The following is a 19,031-nucleotide window of genomic DNA, read 5'->3' on the forward strand; positions in this document are numbered from 1 at the left end:
TAAGAGACAATTTATAATAAATGAAAAAAAAATTTTTTAAGAGTACTGCTGTTTATAGTGGTCTTGATGATGATAATCAGGGCTAGTATTATGATCTTGGCTAATGTTCTTTGTAAACAAATCCTGTGGAGCTGGGGAAGGAACACCTCCAAGATGTCCTTAAAGGAACTACCTTGCTAAGCAGCCTTGTCTGTGGAAGAGCCGGTGCTGTTCTTCACAGCCCAGCACTGCTCACTTCATTTCTTCTGGATAGAGACCGCTGACTGTGCTTCAGCTACCTCCCACTCTGCAAACGGAGCTGAACGAAAGAATCCCTTTGCTGCTGGGGTGACCGGCTGAGAACAGGCGACGAGGGGAGATGCCAGCTCCTGGCTGCTTGCAGAGCGACCCATGGGGCAAGTCACACAATAGTGGTCTTGCCCACTGATGCATCAATTCTCCAGGAAGCTTGCCTGATTTCCTTTAGCTTCACAGAGCAGCTTTATGAGATCAGATTGCTGCTACAAGCTCAAGGTTACAGTTTTGAAAGAGACACCTGACATTTCATGCAGTGTTCCTCCAACCAGGAGCTCTTTTAGTGTCACTAAGGATTGCCCAGGGATCCCGCAGAGCATCCCTTCACAAGTGTTCAGCAGTGCCTTCAGGGGATCCAGCACCTTCAAAAGCAGTTTTTATGCAGAAGTGACAATTTCTGCCATTATTTGCCTAGTGCTGCCTGAAGAGGTACCTAAGATCACTGGAAACTCCACATTTTGGGTCAGTGACTCAATGCAAAGAGAAGCGTTGTATTTATGCTATCTCTGGAACAAAGCTTACACAAAAAGACTACTTGGTTTCTAAAGGTACAACACACAGAGGTATCACTCTACCTTAGTGGAATGAAGAGAATCCCATTGATAATGTTGAGCTGCTCCAGGACACTGGCCATACTGGGAGCTGTGAACTACAGCGTAAGACAAAAAAAAAGAGTGTTAAAGTCAAAACCCAGACAGAACAACTCGGAGCTCCTAAGCAAGTCCAGACCCCATTTACCAACAGCTGAGAAAAAGCTAGGTCTCATATGACACTCTAGCAGCTGTAAGGTGGCATAATTTGTATTTTCTACCTCTTTATACTCATAAGTTGAAAAGCAACATCTAGAGACCCTTAGTCACTGTGGGCAACCTCCCCTCTGAACTCTGCAGGACTCAGTTAAATGTAGTGTATATGTGAGTTCAAAATGTAGGTTTTTTTTTTTTTCTTTCTTGAACTGTTGTTTACCATTTTATGGGTTTAAGCCTCTTAGCTGGACGCTATTTCCTGGACTTGACCATTTACTCAATTCAAGGTCCTTATGCTCAAATTACTCTGCCATAAGCTCTTCAGTTCTGTACCCAGTTCTTTGCAGCGAGAAGAAAACCCAGCCACTCCCAGAGCACTATCCTGCCCTGCCCTTTCTACTGGGAGGGAATCTCTGCAGCTGGAAGCCTCTTCCCCAGCCTGCTGGCTCACAATCCTCTGGCAGCCGCTGGTGTACAGCATGGCAGGGAGAGCACCCATCACACAAGTTAGTGCGTACTCCCCTAGATATGCCACAGACAGGCTGGCGTGATCTGCCAGGTGCACAGGCAGGTAAGAGCAGCTGGGTTTGGCCCAAGAGGGCCAATCTGTTCCTGCTCCATGTAAGGCAAGGCAAGGCAGGCCCCCCCATGCTCCGCTCTGCTGCCCAGCCTCCCCACACCACAAAATCCTTGGAAGAAGAACAAAGCACCTGGTGAAAGATGACAGCATTTTTTAGGATGAGGAAACTGAAGTACTTTTGGCTTGTGCAACCTGCCTACAGCCAGTGAGTCAGCAGAGGGGCAGGTTTGCACATCATAGGTGTCCCAGGGCTCCCACACTGTGAGCTGCCCAGCGTGTCCTTACCGATTTCCCCGGGTGCCCTGCAACGCAGTCAGCTGCGCTCAACTGCCTGAGCTCAGGAGAAAGAGCCAGAGCCCAGAACCGCTCTATTCAGAAGCAGAGGGGACAAATGCTCAGTCCGCGTTGGTTACACTGTGCATGTCTGTCTGATCCTCTGCCTTTGCAGGGACCTCCTGCCTGTGAAGGGTCTGCAGCTGGCACAGCCATTACCAGGGGACAAACTCAGTCCGCGTTGGTTACACTGTGCATGTCTGTCTGATCCTCTGCCTTTGCAGGGACCTCCTGCCTGTGAAGGGTCTGCAGCTGGCACAGCCATTACCACCTCCTGCACAGGCAACATCTGCACGCGTACGCTGACGTGTCCTTCAGGAGCAGCTAAATACAAATCTCTGCCTTCATGGCAAGTACTCTCGATCGCTCTCGTTGCATAAGGCTACCTTAAGTGGCATGATGTTTTGATCCTCTGCCTTTGCAGGGACCTCCTGCCTGTGAAGGGTCTGCAGCTGGCACAGCCATTACCACCTCCTGCACAGGCAACATCTGCACGCGTACGCTGACGTGTCCTTCAGGAGCAGCTAAATACAAATCTCTGCCTTCATGGCAAGTACTCTCGATCGCTCTCGTTGCATAAGGCTACCTTAAGTGGCATGATGTTTGCATTGGAGCCATTCTTGTAAATCTCGTTCATTGTGCGTTGAAGAGCGACTGCTTGCTGAGTCAGGTATTTCAAGTACTCAGAGCTCTCTTTGGTCTTTTCATGGTGTTCTCCAAGCTAATCAGAAAAGGGAAAATAAAAACCAAAGGTACAACATTACAAATCAGAATAGGACCCAAACCAGGGTGCACTCCTATCTCTGCTAGCTCAACATCCTTACAGAAACGCATAACTGGATTTCACCTGCCTTGGCATTCAAAAAACAAACAAACAAAATTCCTCCAGGAGCCTTATTATCAACATTACACATTTCCATCAAGTAGGAGCATGTTTGCAGGGTGAGCGGCATTCCCTCCACCAGGCTGTGCTTTCAGCCAGTGAATCACGGTGTACAACTGCAGACGTGTTCAGACAGACCCCGGGCTGATGCAGAAGTTTCACTGTGCATCAGCAAGGGCTGTGAGCGGGAGAAGGTATTGCCCATGAAACAGCTCAACTACCAAACGAGTTTGGATCTGGTATTTAAAAGACAGGTGGTGTAAAAAAAGTGGAAAGAACAGGCCAGCTCTTTCAGTGCCCTGCCAGAACATGGGGCCACGCCACCAACAGAAGTTTCTGTCCAGTGACAGGGGTACAGCAAGAACAAACTTGCAGGAAGGCTATTCAAAGACTTTTGGCATAAAATCTGGTCAATTATTGTACAGGGCAGCAATTCTGCCCCGTCCCTAGAAAGAAGATTCCCTGGCATCTGCTCAGAGCTGTTTGTAAGAAAGGCCTCCCTGAGTTCCGAGTTGTGGCACTGTTTTGCTGTGGTACTGCTCGTTTCTGGCAGGAAAGTGATATGACACAAGTTAGCAGCATGCATGCTCATTACCTGGTTTTTGTAGATGGTGTAGCCTTCCTTCTCGTGCTGCAGAGCTGACCGGAATTCTGCTTTGCTCTCATACACTCGGGCTACCAAGTGGTGGCTGAGGGAAGGAGAAGGGTTTAGAGGTAGTTTAATGAAGAAACATTTCTGCACTACAGCGAGCATGACTTTAACATAACAATGTTTAGGCTAGAAGTCTTAATACCAGTGTCAAAGGAGGCCGATACTGGACTCTGAATACAGCACCCTGGTAGTTACTTCTCCCCATCCCATTTGGGGATTAATTTACTATACTGATTTGGGCTGGATTCTTGTTGAAATGCTGAGAAGTGACCTACAGAAGTAAAGACTGAACTGGGGATTTTTTCCTCCTGCACCCAGGAAAGCTGAAGGCCACAGCGGTGAACTGAATGGAGGCAGCACATCCACGGGACCATCTCGGCGCTACATTTGTTAACTGGAGAAGAAGGAAGCAGTCATAAGTCCTTACCCTTCAAAAAGGGTCTTTTTGTTTCTTAGAAAGCAAAGGTGTGAATTACTTGATTATTCACAGCCAAAAGTAAAAAAAACTTCCGGCACAGAAACAACCAGCAAAAGAGTGGCGGAGCTGGGACCCAAGTCACCTGGGCTCTCTCCAGTTGGGAGAGCTGACTTGGCTTGGACTTTGCTTCCTTAGTGTTTCTGGAATGAAAAAAAGATTTCTGTTTTTGGCAGTATTACTCTGTGGGAGGTGATGAATCTCATCGAGCATCCCAGTGCTACTAAGGGAAGGCAAGATGCTGTCTGCAGAATGCATATCCATCAACTGCTGGAAAACAAATCTGACTCTTGTGGGTGCTTAGCAAGATTTATTTTCACCCTGACGAAGAACAGATGGGTTGCAATGTGGTAGTAGTAATTAGGAGTGGGCCACTGCTTGGTTGATAGTGAGCCAGTTTTGCATTCAAGGACAATGCATGCAGCACTGAAGAGCAGTGGGTACCTAGAGCAGATCCTAAAGGTGCCAACCACTCATAGCTCCCTTGGAAACAAGGAAGCTGCTCAGTATTTTATTCAAATACAAGACTTTATGGTAAAGGACAAAAGCGAATTATATGCTTCTCAAAGATAGCTCCCTGAGGGCTGAAACAATTAACTACAAGTGTTTACGTATCATCCCAGCCTCCCAGTATGATTACATTAGCCTTGCTCTCCAACCTTCACTTGCTTCACGTTTTTCTGCTGAGAGTCCACAATGACCAGGGTCATCTTGACAGATTTTTGGGGCAACCAGCATTACAGCAGATCCCACAATTAGCTTTAAGAACAAGGGATCTCCATCTGTCAAGACAACAAATTTGGATGCTGCACCATGACCTTGACTCATGCAGCCCAGCAGTCCCAAGGAGCCTGACAGCTGGGACGAGAGTCAATCTCTAATTTAACAGGATAGAGTTGGACACAGCTGGATCAGATCCCTCCCATATAAGCACAGGGTGAATGTACTCGCTCTCTTTAACAGTACGGTGACACAGCCCAGCACTCCACCCTGCCTCACCTTAGTGCAACTTTCAAAGACTTGGAGCCATGATACTTGGAGCTGATGGCCAGCGCGTTCTCCAGGAACCGGAGGGACAGGTCATACTCCATAACCCCGTGGAGCACCAAGCCAATGTTGTTCTGCACAAAGAAGTCAAGTAGGCATTCAGAAAGCAAATTCAAACCATGCATGTATTGCTTTGTAAATACCAAGACCACACAGGTATTACACTGCTGAAAAGGCTGTAGCAGCTGCAAGTCCCCAGCAGGTATCTCTATAGCACGTAACACGTGACAGGAGACCATTCTTCCCCTTGGGAGCTCAGTCCAAGCAAGCCAGACAAAAGTGAGAGAAGGAACTCTCCATTTTATGCGAGGGCAACAACAACAGGCTAAATTAAGGAATTTGCCCAAGGATTACAGGCGCTCGAACCCACGTCTCCAGTGTCCCAGTGCAGAGCTCCAGCCACAGAAGGCTGACCTTCCCAGCTAAAGAGTCAAACTCCTTTCTTCTCTTCTTCTAATAGCACTAACTGGTAGTAACCCAGGGAGGAAAAAGCAGTGCCTAAACGTTTATTTTAAATAGCCAGCACTGTGGGCATTTTAAAGGCCCACAGGTTTCTTGGAGATTAGAAACTTGAAGGCTCTAAAATACTACTTACATCTAAGAGTGCCATTTCTGGGTGATCTTCCCCAAATACCAATAGCATGAGGTAGCGTGCACGGTACAGTAAGTTCAATGCTGTAGAGAGCTGGCTGTTCGCAAAGCAGTACAAAGCAAGGTGCATCTATAACAAAAGAAGTAACCCAGCATTAATGGTTTTTACTTATCACTCTGTAAAGCAAACTAATCTCTCCTTTCTACTCCTTTCCTCAGCTGCACACAAATAAAAAGGTCTTCCTTTATGGTTAAAAAGGATTTCAACCACTCCCAAAAGTCCAAGTCTGCTGGTTGATTTACAGCTCCACTGAGGTATCACGTAAGATATAAGTACTGAGGAAGCCCAAGTGTTTCATTTCAGTCTCTTATGCACCTCAAGGAATATTTCAAAACTGACCTGTATGTATATGACATTCTGATTGCGCTTTTGGGGGGATTCTTTCTCTTTCTTCGTTTTTGACATAAGCCCAGGGCAAAAGCCAGCAGAATTAATGAATATAAATAAACATTCAGCAGACAAACCCCCAAAATTCTAAACTAAGTAGGACAAATACTGACCATGCAGGACGCTTACAATGCAAACACTTAGGTATTTGGCTTACAAAATCATAAGATACAAAACTTATGATGGAAGTGGAGGATTCTGGAAAGGAATTCTGCAGAAGGAAGGAAAACTGCAACTGTTTTCTAGATGCAGACATGAATTAAGGCTCACAGACAGACTCCAGGTGGACACATGAGGTGCTGCTTCTCCCCCAGCACCCTGTACTCACGTATTCTTGAATTGTGTTGGGATGTTCAATACCCAGGACCCTCTCGCTCATTAGCACTGCTTTCTGCTGATTACTTAAGGCCTAAACAGAACAGAAGACCCAAGAGCAACTCACACAGTGCTGTGCACTTGAGCAAGCAAGCATGGGGAAGGAATGAGAGGACTAAACAGACCCTATCAGAGCCCTTGCTTACCTCTGAATAATCTCCCATGATATAGTTGAGACGAGCTAGCAGCCTCAGGCAGGCACAGATTTCTACATGCATAGCACCATACACATTGTTGAACAAGTTTAAGGCTTCATTGATGAGCTCGCAGCCCTCCTTCAAGAAACCTGAAAAAAGTTATATTCATATACGTATGTGTGTTAAATAACCCCTAATACTACTGGAGAAGCGTGTTGCCCATGAAGTGAAAACCGTAGTGGGATATGTAGCCATAAGTCACTGCCTTGTGTAAGGACTAAAACCTAGGAGAAGGAAATTGCTGCCCTACATCCATCCTTGTTCATCGTTGGTAACTTTATAGCAGGTGTGTGTTTCAGATGGTCTTGGAGACCACAATTCTCTACCACAACAGGGTGGGTGGGGGTATATTGGTGGAGGGCAGCGGGCCATGCCACACATACCCTGCTCTTCCTTTTATCAGCAGTCACCTCAAGAGGCAGAGGCATGTTGGGTCTGTACCTTGCTGAACCTTTGCTTGCCCGCTCTGGAAGAAGTGGAAAGCATCGGAGGCTTTAGGGTTTACGTGCTTCACTACAGGGAAGATGTTGAGAATATCCTCTTCTGTGAAGGTGGGCTTGTGCCTGTTGTCAAAGTTGTACTCTTTCAGCAGTATCTGGAGGAACCGAAAAGACCAGAGGTTATGGTCACCACTTTCATAGGTACTTGGCAAGAAAAGAGTGGAAAATGAGCCTTGAATTCTGCATGCAGATTCACAGTCAAAACATCTCCTGTATCACTACCTGGGGACAGAGTTTTGAAAAAAGGTCACGTGTAGGCATGCACCACCACGTGTGCATGGCAAAGTCGCACCGCAGTGCCAAGGCATGGTCGTGCCAGCACAGGAGCCCCAACAGGGAAACCCTATCCAGCCAAACTCCCGCACCCCACAGAGGAGCGAGAAGGCAGTGCTGTGGGGAAGGAAACCCCCTGTTCTTCAAGCAAGGACAACCCCGAAGTCCTGCTCTGCTCAGCCAAAAAGCTGCTTCTCTTTGGATGGGGAGTATGCGTGTGCATGAACTTCTGATGTGAGGTTGGTTTGTCAGACAGAGCAAGCTACAGGAATTGTATTCAGGCTGGCTGATCTTCCAAGGGAGATGCACAGCAAGTTTATCCTAAAAGGGAACTGGATTAGAAACCTCTTTCCCCGGGGCTGGAACCTATATTCCAACATTGACACCACAAAGACCTATAGGGGCTCGCACTGTCTGTCTGAAAGGCTGTCCCCTGCAAAGCAGTTTGCACTTACTCTTCATGTTTCTCAATATAGAACATGATGGGGAAGGGAGGAAAGACGTGGATCTTACTTGGACTCCAGTTTTGAGGGAGATTTCACGGAGCAGGGTGATTTTCTGTAGATTATACACTTCAGCTGCTTGGTCAGCATTCTCACTGCAAAAAGCACACAAAGGCTTCAGCTCTCGGGTAAGTTTCTGCTCAAGGACATCCCTCCACTGTGGCGTATCTGAAGCACAGGTCTCTCTACAGCTAGGTGCTAACTGAAACCAATGACTAACATTACTGTGGTTGCTAGTGGTCTATTAAAGCTTACAGAGATGTACAACAGTACTTTTTACCGAAATCCTATGTGTGTTCTCCTCAAAGCTCACTGCAGAGTTTAGGCAAGAGTCTGAATGCCTTCGGCTCTTGGTAAAGAGTGAGCTGTCCCTGACATGAAGGGATGATTGCTGATTTAGCCAACTAGTCATGGTTTTTCTCTTGGGCCACTTCGCTTGCGCTTCCAGTTTAATACTCACTATCTGCACCTTCCAGCAGCCTTATTCACCATCTCTGTTTCAGATACAGGAGAAACTGTCCTTGTTTTTGGAACATAAGTTCCCTTCAGCCTAAATCATCATCTATATAGACAAGTATCTTTTGACTACACTCCTTCAACTTCTTGCCTTCTGCTCCCCTCTGCACCACTAAGGAGAGGTTTCCCTTCCTCCTGGTTTTCCTAGCTGCCTTTGCCTCATAGGTTTCATCTCATTTCAAATTTCAGTTACGCTTCCCCCTGCTGCTCTTTGCCTGATTTCTTTCCATTATAAGCCTGTAAAACTCCCTCAAGAGTACAGATTTATATTCAACAGCAAACAAATCAAAAAGGCAGGTCCTATTAAAGAACAGTAAGAGCTACAGACATTTGGTGAGAGTCCAGGCACAAGTGAGGGTAATTTGCTCTGCTTACCATTCAAGACTAAAATCGAAGTAGTTCTTTGCTTCTGAACAAATATTCTTCCAAAGCTCCTGCGGGGTCATGCTGGCCCATGCAGTGTTATCGGCATTTCCAAGGTTCCTGTTTTTCCTTTTCTTATTCTTTTTCTTGGAGACCAGCTCATCAGCTGGAAGATGGGCAATGGGATTTGGAAAGGAGCTTAGAAAGCAATTGAGGAAGTGGCTGATGGCTGCTGATAAACCCGACAGCTCCACACCCTACAGCGAGACACCGAAATCAGTCTTGGAAGACACCTGCCATCACACAGGCACTACTCTGACCCTGAGTCTAACACAAATCCAGTCCTACCAGAAACAGGAAAATCTTCCAGGAGAGGGAGAGGAAGGCAATATTTGCAAGTGGAACTAGCACAGACAGAATTATGTAGATATAAGAGATAAGTATATACCTACACACATACACAAATATATATTCCATTTTGGGCTGCTACCTGGGACAGAGAAACTAGAGAATGTAAAGAAGATTTTGACACTGGAGTAAAGCCAGGCGTATTGCTATGCTATGTACGGACAGGTATAAGGACGCAATAGTGTTCATGCAATCAAAAAAACTTCTTAGAAGGGCAAAAGCAACACTGTTTAAGAGGAAAAGATGTTACAAGGAAAACAAGCTGTGATTTCACTTTTAAAAGCCTTCAACATAATGAGTGAGAATCTGGGGAAGAAAAGCATGAATGATTACTCTCTGGGAAACCTATCTTCAAGTGGGAACTTGTTTTCCCTTACACGCAGGCCTGTACCTATTTTAGCGCTAATGAGATTGTACTTCCCGTTGCTAGGCAACCCCTATGAACTGCCTAATGAGAGAAGAGACTCAAACAGCTCTCTATTTGTGGAAAAAAGTCATTAGAGAGGACACACAAGGCAAGAGGTTAGACTGCAGGTCATACCTGGAGGTACGTCTTGAAGATGTGTTTAGCCGATCGAGTGATCAATTCACTGATTCCTATTTTCTACCCAAAGGAATAAAGATCAGAGATTAAGAGTCAGTCGGCAATAACAATGAAAAATACGCTTTGCTTTTGAAGTGGGCTTTTATCAAGATCTGCAGAAGACGCATTCTCCAGTCCTGACCCTGCAGCTCAGAACTGTTTTGCATTTGACAACACTCCTGGAGCCAGGGAAGAGCCCCCTGCACACCCGTGCATGGTGACCACAAGCCACCCCATGCGGCCCAGCTCAGCTCTAATGCTGCTTCCAGGAGCCACCGCAGCACAAGCCCTGTGCGTGCTCACGGGCAGCCGCGCTCCCAACACTTTCCAATTTGATCCAAAGCCCTGACAGATCTTAGAGGCTTAAAAAATGCATGGCTTAAAATCCAACTGTGTGTTACCTGCTATTATGCTTGGGAACCCCTGAAGCACTTCTCTATCCCAAAGGACACTCAAACCTTCTAACATGAAAGCCATTTAGGATTTGGGAGCAAAATTCCTCATCCACCACTCACAGGTCCTTCTCCCTCCTCCTCTATTTTTGAAGCTGTTTATTTTTACACAGAGAAAACAATTGGCCAAGTTGGAATCTATACAGGGCAAATTACACCAGAGGCAGTTTTAATTGTCAGTCTGAAGTTAAGCCTGATGCTTACAAAAATGTGATCCAGCTGAGCACGGCCAGGGGTCTTGGTGATGAAGTTGATCACTTTGCCTAGATAACGCATGTTGATGCCCCTCTGGTGCATGGCCTCTGCTAAGGTAGCCCCATCCATTGGGAGCACTGTGTGATCCAGACAGTCTTTGACCTGCAGGGTATATGCAAACTTCAGTTACAGAGAGCAAACATGAAGGAAAGAATTTCAATTTAAAAAAAGAAAAAAATTTCAATTTAAAAAAAGAAAAAAATTTCAATTTAAAAAAAGAAAAAAATTTCAATTTAAAAAAAGAAAAAAATTTCAATTTAAAAAAAGAAAAAAATTTCAATTTAAAAAAAGAAAAAAATTTCAATTTAAAAAAAGAAAAAAATTTCAATTTAAAAAAAGAAAAAAATTTCAATTTAAAAAAAGAAAAAAATTTCAATTTAAAAAAAGAAAAAAATTTCAATTTAAAAAAAGAAAAAAATTTCAATTTAAAAAAAGAAAAAAATTTCAATTTAAAAAAAGAAAAAAATTTCAATTTAAAAAAAGAAAAAAATTTCAATTTAAAAAAAGAAAAAAAAACACAACAAAAAAAAACCTGACTGACTGACTGAGGAGGGAAAAAGGCATTGCTGACAGAGAAGGCAGTTTCCAGGGATGACATTTAAGTTACAAGCACAGCAAGAACTGGCAAGTACAGAGCACTGATCAGCCAGAGCCAGGGCTGCCGGGTGTTCCCTGCCTTGGGCCATAGGCTCCACAGCCAGCAAAGTGGATAAATTCGGCCTGCAGAGACTCCTCAGGAGCTCTGGTTAGTGCCTCCTCTGCTCTGCCTCTGGGGTGGGACTGCTGTTCTGGGATCTGGCACAAAGGAAACCCCGAGTGGCCACAGCCTCGAGCTCCCTGTGCAGCTGCGGGGCTGTGAGCAGGAGCGGCGCTGTGCCAGCAGCAGGAGGGAGAGCTGTTTCTCCAGTGCTAATGGGATGGCAAGCCGCCCAGCGCTGCGAGGGCACGGGGGGGCAGGACCGCTGTTCCCCAACTGCCATCGGCACACACCTCTGTTACCTGGGGTTCAGGGTCGCCCCAAAGGCCAACAGTGACCCCGAGCAAGGCTCTTTCGGTGAGTGCTGTAATACCAGAGACCACCATGCTACACGGGCAGGGGGAACACTTGCACCAGACAGCCCAAAGCAGTTTGTGCAAGCTCCTTGCCACTTGTGCCATTTTTACTCTTATGTCTCAGTGGAGAATGAGCAGCACTATGCACTCCCAATAAGCAGTGGGCAACTGAGGTGCGGAGACATCAACTGTCATAGTAAAACAGCTCAGGCTTCATCCAGTTCCCTGTGTGAAACAAGCAGAGGCAAAGGCCCCGTGGAGCAGCGCAGAGGATTGTAACCAAGTGCTGAGCATGCAGTGTCTCGAGTAGAGCAACAGCGTTCAGCATAGTTCAGCATACGACTTCCAGCGGTTTGCCCGAGGCCACACGGGAACTCAGTAGCAGAGTAGGGACTCAGGACTCCTGTGGCTCAGGCAATGAGAACCGCTTTCCCTTTGGCATAGCTTATTTAACTAATGCTTGTGGAACTAGCAGGCTAACCCTTCTTTAAGCGCCTCACAGTCACTAACTAAAAACATTTCCAATTAAAAGACTACATGGAGTTGTGCACACTTAGCTGATAAGGGGAAATGGCACTTGCATTTTAAGTTGTGTTGCAGTGCTGATAAAGAGTCACTTAATTCACGTCATGGAGTAACACCAGTTACCCTCTGATACACAGAGTATGGAGGACTGCCTGCTTACAGCAGCTGGCCTGTAACTTGCCCTCACACATGCTTGTGCAGCGTTTTGGGTGTATATACTAGTGGATCAACTATCTTGTAAAACAGTCACCAAGCCCTTTTCTGATTCACTCCCTCTCCTTTTTTATTTAAAGACTGAATAGCTGGTCTTAGAGATTACGCTGACTACAAAACTAGTGGATTTAGAGTTCAGAAAAAACTTTCCAGCAAGGAAAATCCCCTCCTACATAAGACCAACAACTCCTGAACCTTTTGGGAGTGGAGATCATCAGTTCTACCCTCCTAGTTACAGTGCCTGCTGTAACATATGCATTAGCAGTCGATTTAGAGAGTCTTGAGAAGGGAAAAGCTGGTATTTCTTATCTAGCCAGGTGCATGGGTAAGCATCCAAAATGCTTAAGTCTTACCAAGGGAGTTTTTACAATAGGTATTAGTAAGAACAATTTCCCACTTCACTCCAAATTATTAGTCACCAATTGAGTCACAATCAGGGTCGGATAATACAATAAGTTGTGCAGGATGCCCAGGGTTAGGGAGGATGACTTATGTGGTCTTTATTGTCCCAAACTCTTAGCAATAGCTGTTATTTACTAGTGCCAAAAATTCTTTGTTGGATTGAGGTGGGAAAATTGTGCCATGATGTAAGACGGGAAATGGAAAACCCCTCTTGCGCTTGCACCAGAGATGCTTGCACTGTTCGCTGTATTTCACCACTGGTGCCAGAACTCGGCTGCCAGCAGGACAATACCACGTTTGCTCGGGAGGCGAAGCTGGCGTACCGCTGTGTCAGTGCTTGCTCAGAGTGGCCAGGCTTGAGGCAAGCTTTCAGAGGGGACATTACTGCTGGTCCTCAGTTCCTTACCAAACCTGGGATCTGGCACGACAGCAAGAACGCAGCAGCATCCTTCAGCAACTGCTTCTGATCCTGCACCTCCTCTTTGCTAGACTCGGGAAAACGAACACCTAGGAGAGTAAAAGAGAAAAACATAAAACACATCAACTCAAAGAAGAAACAATTCATATACAGAAAGCGTATAGTAAGAGCAGGTAAAAAGTTAAAGTGATTCTGTCTCCCTGGAATTAAAGACGCTTCTTCAAAAACTCATCTACTGTACAACGTTTCAATAGATAGAGCATTAGCTGCTCTGCTTGGTTAGTAGCTGTGCTGCTCTTGCCCACTCATTCATTGTTAACGCAGCTTTTAAAAGCCCAAATTCTGCTCTTTATCTGGTCCATTCTACCTATTGCAAAGTGCTGTGTACACTTCCAGTGCAAAAGAGTCAACTGGCTAGACTGGAGCGGGAACATTTCAGCAGATGGACCAGCAAATACTGCAAGTGCTAGAAACTCAGAGCCTTTTGCTTTTGCACACCAAATTAAAACAAGGTTTTAAGTTCTAGCTGCAAAGTTGGTGCCAAAGCACTAATCCTTACCAGTCTTGGAAGATGCTTGGGCGTTTCAAAACACATGCTCCTTCTGACACATTTATTCCAAGCTAAATTCAACTGTATGGCCATTCCCCAGCAATTTGCATGCATACAGCCTCGGTATTCACCCCCATAAACACTCTGGGAGCTTCTTCTGTATTTCCAAATAAAAAATACTGATTCCAGCCATGGAAAGCTACATACAATGCCTGGGACTGACGCATGCATTTGAAAGGGCACTGTGACCTGCTTACCATAATGTTACGAAAACAAACCCTGCCCTTCACTGAGGATGCAACATCAGTTGTTCAACTACAACTGTTGTTTTTTGTGTAAACTACTACATTAGGATCAAATTTAATTTTTTCCCTCCATCTGCTTCTTTTCATGTGGTCTAGCAGCTGGGATGCTGGAGAATCGCAAGAAGATTCTTGGCAGCAATCTGCAGACCTCCCCCGAGCATAGCAGTGGGAGACAGCTTACTGCCTGCATTTGGTAGTTTGAGCATTGCAATCAATTACACTTCTTTCTCTTTTCTGTATCTTTGTGCTTCACGGAGAATCCTGCACCATGCCAGCCAGCCAAAAGCCAGCAATATTCTTAGCTACAGAACACAATTTTTTGTCTGTAGCTGGCTGGACACAGCAATCCTCTGAAGCAGGACTAAAACTAGCTCTTTGTACACATACCTGGTGAGAAAATATCTGGGTTAAACCGAATGTCAAATGACGTGTCACTAATGGAGCCTACAGCCTTGCAAGCATTTCGAATCACTTCTCTGCTTTTGGGATCCACTGGAGCAGGAAGAAAAATTGAATACAAATGAACGTGGATTTCAGAAAATGACAAGCCTAGCTATTAAATTAAGAGAAAAGTTTTGTTACTAAAAGCAGCAATGATGGCACATTCTGCAGAAATCCATTATAAAAACAATCAGTTGTAAGATATTTGGAAAGGAGGATGGCTGCAAAATGTAAAGTCTGAACAAGAGCACGTAAGATGACCCAGAAAACCCATGGATCCACCCCCCAACCACAGATACTCAGAAATCCAAGCCTGGGATTCCCAAAGGCGTCTGTGCATTGCACACTTCCCAGCCCTGCTGCAGCCCGCTCCCCTCCACCTGCACTAAGCCTCTGGCAGCTCAGCCCCGGCCACCAACCCTGCAGGCCAGCTTGCTGGCCAGGCTCTCGCTCCTGCGGCAGAGCTGATGGGCTTGCTGCCTTCAGAGACACTCACCCACCTACCCAACCAGTCCCCAGAGTGATTAATTCATTAGTGTGTGAACAGCTCTACGCAAAGAGCTAAAACAATATTGATAGAAGCAGTCAGTGCTTGTCCTGTTTAACAACAAATAATCACCCTGACCACCCCCAGTCTGGCATAGCTCCTACCAGTGACACAGCCCACCAGCTAGGGCAGGAGGCCTGGGCTGCTTCTGGTGCCGAGGATGAAATACCTGTTCCATCATCAGATGCAATGGTCTCAGCAAGCTCTTTCACCTGATCAAGTCCAGTCACGTTATCGTCTATTTTACCATCCTCTGACTCAGATTTCTCACTGTCTGCAGTACCGTTCTCCGGAGAGGCACCATTTTCCAGCGCACCTGAGCTCTCCTGCTTGTTGGCTTTCTGCTGCATCAGCTGCAGCGCAGCCAGCTTCATGAATAAGAGATACCTACAGTAAAGGAAAAGATGAATTCAGCACAGCAGGAGAATCCAAAAGGAGCACCACTGCTCTGCGACGAAAAAACCTCACAGAGTTAGCATTATAGACCATACAGTTTCCCTGTGATGTACACCCTCTTCCCATGAGCTTTCCAAAATCAAAGGAGTGCACATTAGTTTATCAGAAGAAGCAAAACCAAGTGGGTTTTCATTACCTATCACAATGGGAAACTAATCCCTTTGCAGTGGTTACAAATTGCTTTCCACATGCAGCATCAGCAGACAGCTTGGGAAGACCCTCACTGCCAGATGCACAGGACTAGTCAAACACAAACCAGCAGCAATTTTGCCAGGAGACCTTAGCAGAGAGAGGCCCAGCCTCTGCTAGCCAAGGAGGAGCAGCAGCACCCTACGGCCATGGTCCTGCAGGCTGCTGGTCTGGAAGCTCTCCCAGGGAGCAGCAAAGCCTGCCTGCAGGCACGTGGCAGAGCTGGGAAGGGCGCTGGCTGCAGAACTGGTTGCTCAGTGGGCAGGGCTCCTCCGTCAGCAACTGAAGGGCTCGTCTTCCCGGCAAGCAAAGCACAGGCTCTGACCATCTGTGATAGCAGAGCACCTGCAGCCCTTCGCATCGGAAGCAGGAGCCTTAACATCACCAGCACCAGGCGGCCACGCCACATGACTTCGACTTGTCCTGCTCCCAGAGCTCCCACTTCCTCGCCTGCACTGAGCGAGCCCAAAAACCAACGCATCACACCACGAAAGTGCCTACAGCAGTTCCCATAGGTAATTTTTTTTCAGCCTCTAGGAAAAAAAGATAGCATTCTTTCAAGACATCTGGAGAGCCTTAAAAAGAAGCATAAATCCTTCCCATTCCCTAGCCATCAGGTGCACCAGATATCTGCAGGGAAAGAAGAACTTCTAAATGTTTGGACAGGAAACAACAAAAACAGATCTGGAGACTAAAAAGCAAACCACCTCTTTGCCTGGCTCCCTGTAACCCTGTCAAAATCCCTACTGTTTTCACCTCTCATTGATTTTCTATAATTGCACCTGCACGGCCAAGCAATGGGGAAATTAGCTGCCCACTTCTGGGAGGTCTGTTGTGATGTCCCTGGGACAATGCAGTGTGGTCCTGACTTGGACTGTTACCAGTTGCAGGTGGAGGAAGGGGGGAGCTCAGCTCACCTGTGTTCTACAAAGGCATCAACAAGCTCTTGCCGGAGACAGCAAAGCTTGTGTCTGTGCTGCTTGGGGAATCCCATTTTCTTACATTCCTCTGGCATCTCCTCCCCTTCAACAGGCAGGAAGTTTAGATCTGGAGGGAAAGTGCGGAGCAGGTCCAGGATGTAGTGACGCCCATCATTGCCAATAATGCCTTTGCACTCCACCGAGGAGCACAGCTCCACCTCCTCATTCTTGTCATTGAGGACTTTGTGCTTCTGGATCTTAAGCGGCCTGCTGGTCTTCTCCAGCAGCTCCAGATACTTGGGGTGCGAGACAACTGTCTTGCCAAAGTCTATTGACCCATAGATGACGCTCTGCTCCTGCTCCCGTTCCAAGATGCCAGGAATAATAGACTGAGCCGTCACCCTGTAACCTCTGTAATCCACCACTACAGTCCCCAGCGTGTACAGCCCTTCTACATCCACAGCATTATAGGTCCGCACACCATTGAGATCATTGGTAGGAGCTACATAAGCAGCAACATCTCCACCAAAGTCCTTGTAGTGGTCACGGACGTCAAAGCCCAAGCTGAAGAAAATGTTGTTCCAGATGAACATCTGCATCTTGGTCTCTTCACTGGGGTTGATGGCCATGACATTGCCATCAATGACAGCCATAGCACCTCTTGTTGCTGCTGCAGTGAAGTCGCTGTGAACCTGGAGGTAAGTGGAGAGAAAGCTGGGTAAGGAAGGGCTCCCACCCTCCCAGCTCCTCGCTCTCAAAGCTCCCTGCAAATTTCACCTTCACTCCTCTCCTCCTGATAGCCTTCCAGCAGGCAGGCAGGTCAGCTGGCTTTTACTTTTGTGAGCCTGGCTAGTGGCCTGGATACAAGCTCCAGGAGCCAGAACGTTAGGGATCAGCATGGCTCAGACTCAGCTCTCTGCAGAGGAGGGCTTAGAAGTGGGTCCCCCCTCCCCCTGTTCCTCCCGCCCACTTGAAGGAGGACTGGATCAGACAGAACAGCAGAGGACTAAGAGGAGGCTGCCTCGGGGTCAGCAGGGAGACACGCAGTCAAGGAGCGCAATTCTTCCCCGTGGGGCTGGGAGCAGAAGGCAGACATGCAAGAGAGAACAAGACCCCTTAGCTTACAAACAGGGATCCTCCTCTTGCAGTTTCTAAAGGGTAGCCCAGGTGAAGTGTCCAGATGCAATACAGGCAGCAGAGAAGGGGCTGCATGAGGAGCTGCCTGCATGTCCCAAAGTTACCTTGAAAATGGCTCGTTCTCTCAGCAGCCTCTCGGGCAGGTTCTTGCGCGGCAGCTCTCGCGTGGTCTGCAGCTCCTCATTCCAGTCTCTGGTCTGAAAGAGTCAAAACCTTGTGAGAAGCAATGCATTATGTAGGAAGGGGCTGGCATGTCAGCGTTTCTGCTTCACGAGGCATTCTGTGAGAGAAGGGAGGGGAAGGGGCAAGAATTCAGGCTGCCATGGAGCTCAGAGGAAGGGACTTAGCAAGAGGAATGAACACTCCTCGTGAATGGACTTTATTTGGCAGCAGTTTGGGATAGATCTGTACATTAGCCCAGCTTATGCAGTGCAGTTTAACTGAAATAGCAGCTTGCTAGCTCTGGAGGAGCACAGTGCAGGTTTCATTAGCCAACACACTGCAATGGGGTCACACCGCAGGCAGACAGCCGCCCATAGGCAGCCGTTACAGCCCTGCACCGCTCACGGCCTGCAAGACTTTATGCTATGAAGCTGCAACTGAGGCATTTGAAATAGTTTGCTCAGAGACACAAGAGCCATTCCAGGCCTGACTGGCATGGAGGAGCACTCTGCCTTCTCTGCAGTGGCGCTCATTGGAGCAGGGACACAGGATTTATGAACACCCAAGCAGAAGTTGCTCCTCTCAGACCTTTACATGCTCAGGGAGTTGCAGTCTGAGCAGCACAGCCCCTATAGTCAAGGGCACTGTCAAGAACAAGGACTCCCGCAAGTTTTCCCTTGATGAGCAAAACCCTTCCACAAATACCAGTTGTCTACTTGTTAAAAGTTAACCAGCTCCCAGCACAGCTGGGAGCAAAACTCTTGCCAGCATTCTCAGGCGAAGGAAGACCAATACCTGTCCAGGTATGTGCTCTTCATAGCCCAGTCTAGAAGTATAAGCGTCTTCTGCCCGGACACAGTCCATGGCATGTTCTGCTTGCGGAGCCGTCCAGCTGTACACTTGGAAAGGAGTGGCTATCCTTTCAAAAGGGTGTCTCTGAACCCTAGTTTGGGAGTGAAAACAATTAGACATTTTCCAAAGGAAGATTTCTTTCTATTTATTTGTCCTGGTTTCAGCTGGGATAGAGTTAATTTTCTTCCTAGTAGCTGGTACAGCGCTGTGTTTTGGATTTAGGATGAGAATAATGTTGATAACACCCCGATGTTTTAGTTGTTGCTCAGTAGTGCTTGCACTAGTCAAGGACTTTTCAGCTTCTCATGCCCTGCCAGCGAGAAGCTGGGAGGGGGCACAGCCAGGACAGCTGACCCAAACTGGCCAAAGGGGTATTCCATACCATAC

At 46.9% G+C, this 19,031-nt stretch overlaps 1 protein-coding gene across 3 annotated transcripts in view; it reads right to left on the minus strand.

The window, feature by feature from the left end:
• CLUH (clustered mitochondria homolog) overlaps positions 1 to 19,031 on the minus strand; it is a 35,560-nt gene that overhangs the window by 2,390 nt on the left and 14,139 nt on the right. For all 3 annotated transcript variants that reach the window (XR_657525.2, XM_009278276.2, XM_009278275.2), the window contains exons 8-25: positions 18,588 to 18,735; positions 17,735 to 17,827; positions 16,491 to 17,185; positions 15,098 to 15,315; positions 14,328 to 14,432; positions 13,074 to 13,174; positions 10,424 to 10,576; positions 9,726 to 9,788; positions 8,789 to 9,033; positions 7,908 to 7,992; positions 7,063 to 7,216; positions 6,571 to 6,710; positions 6,378 to 6,458; positions 5,606 to 5,731; positions 4,963 to 5,084; positions 3,432 to 3,525; positions 2,540 to 2,674; positions 870 to 943 (exon numbers count right to left, since the gene is read on the minus strand). Coding sequence is in view for 2 of the 3 variants with exons in the window: in XM_009278276.2 (XP_009276551.1) it covers positions 870 to 943; positions 2,540 to 2,674; positions 3,432 to 3,525; positions 4,963 to 5,084; positions 5,606 to 5,731; positions 6,378 to 6,458; positions 6,571 to 6,710; positions 7,063 to 7,216; positions 7,908 to 7,992; positions 8,789 to 9,033; positions 9,726 to 9,788; positions 10,424 to 10,576; positions 13,074 to 13,174; positions 14,328 to 14,432; positions 15,098 to 15,315; positions 16,491 to 17,185; positions 17,735 to 17,827; positions 18,588 to 18,735 (2,832 nt within the window). In the remaining variant the exon portion in view is untranslated. The remainder of the gene's footprint in view (positions 1 to 869; positions 944 to 2,539; positions 2,675 to 3,431; positions 3,526 to 4,962; positions 5,085 to 5,605; positions 5,732 to 6,377; positions 6,459 to 6,570; positions 6,711 to 7,062; positions 7,217 to 7,907; positions 7,993 to 8,788; positions 9,034 to 9,725; positions 9,789 to 10,423; positions 10,577 to 13,073; positions 13,175 to 14,327; positions 14,433 to 15,097; positions 15,316 to 16,490; positions 17,186 to 17,734; positions 17,828 to 18,587; positions 18,736 to 19,031) is intronic.

This window comes from Aptenodytes forsteri, unplaced genomic scaffold (assembly GCF_000699145.1).
Source record: "Aptenodytes forsteri isolate BGI_AS27 unplaced genomic scaffold, ASM69914v1 Scaffold66, whole genome shotgun sequence".
NCBI lineage: Eukaryota > Metazoa > Chordata > Aves > Sphenisciformes > Spheniscidae > Aptenodytes > Aptenodytes forsteri.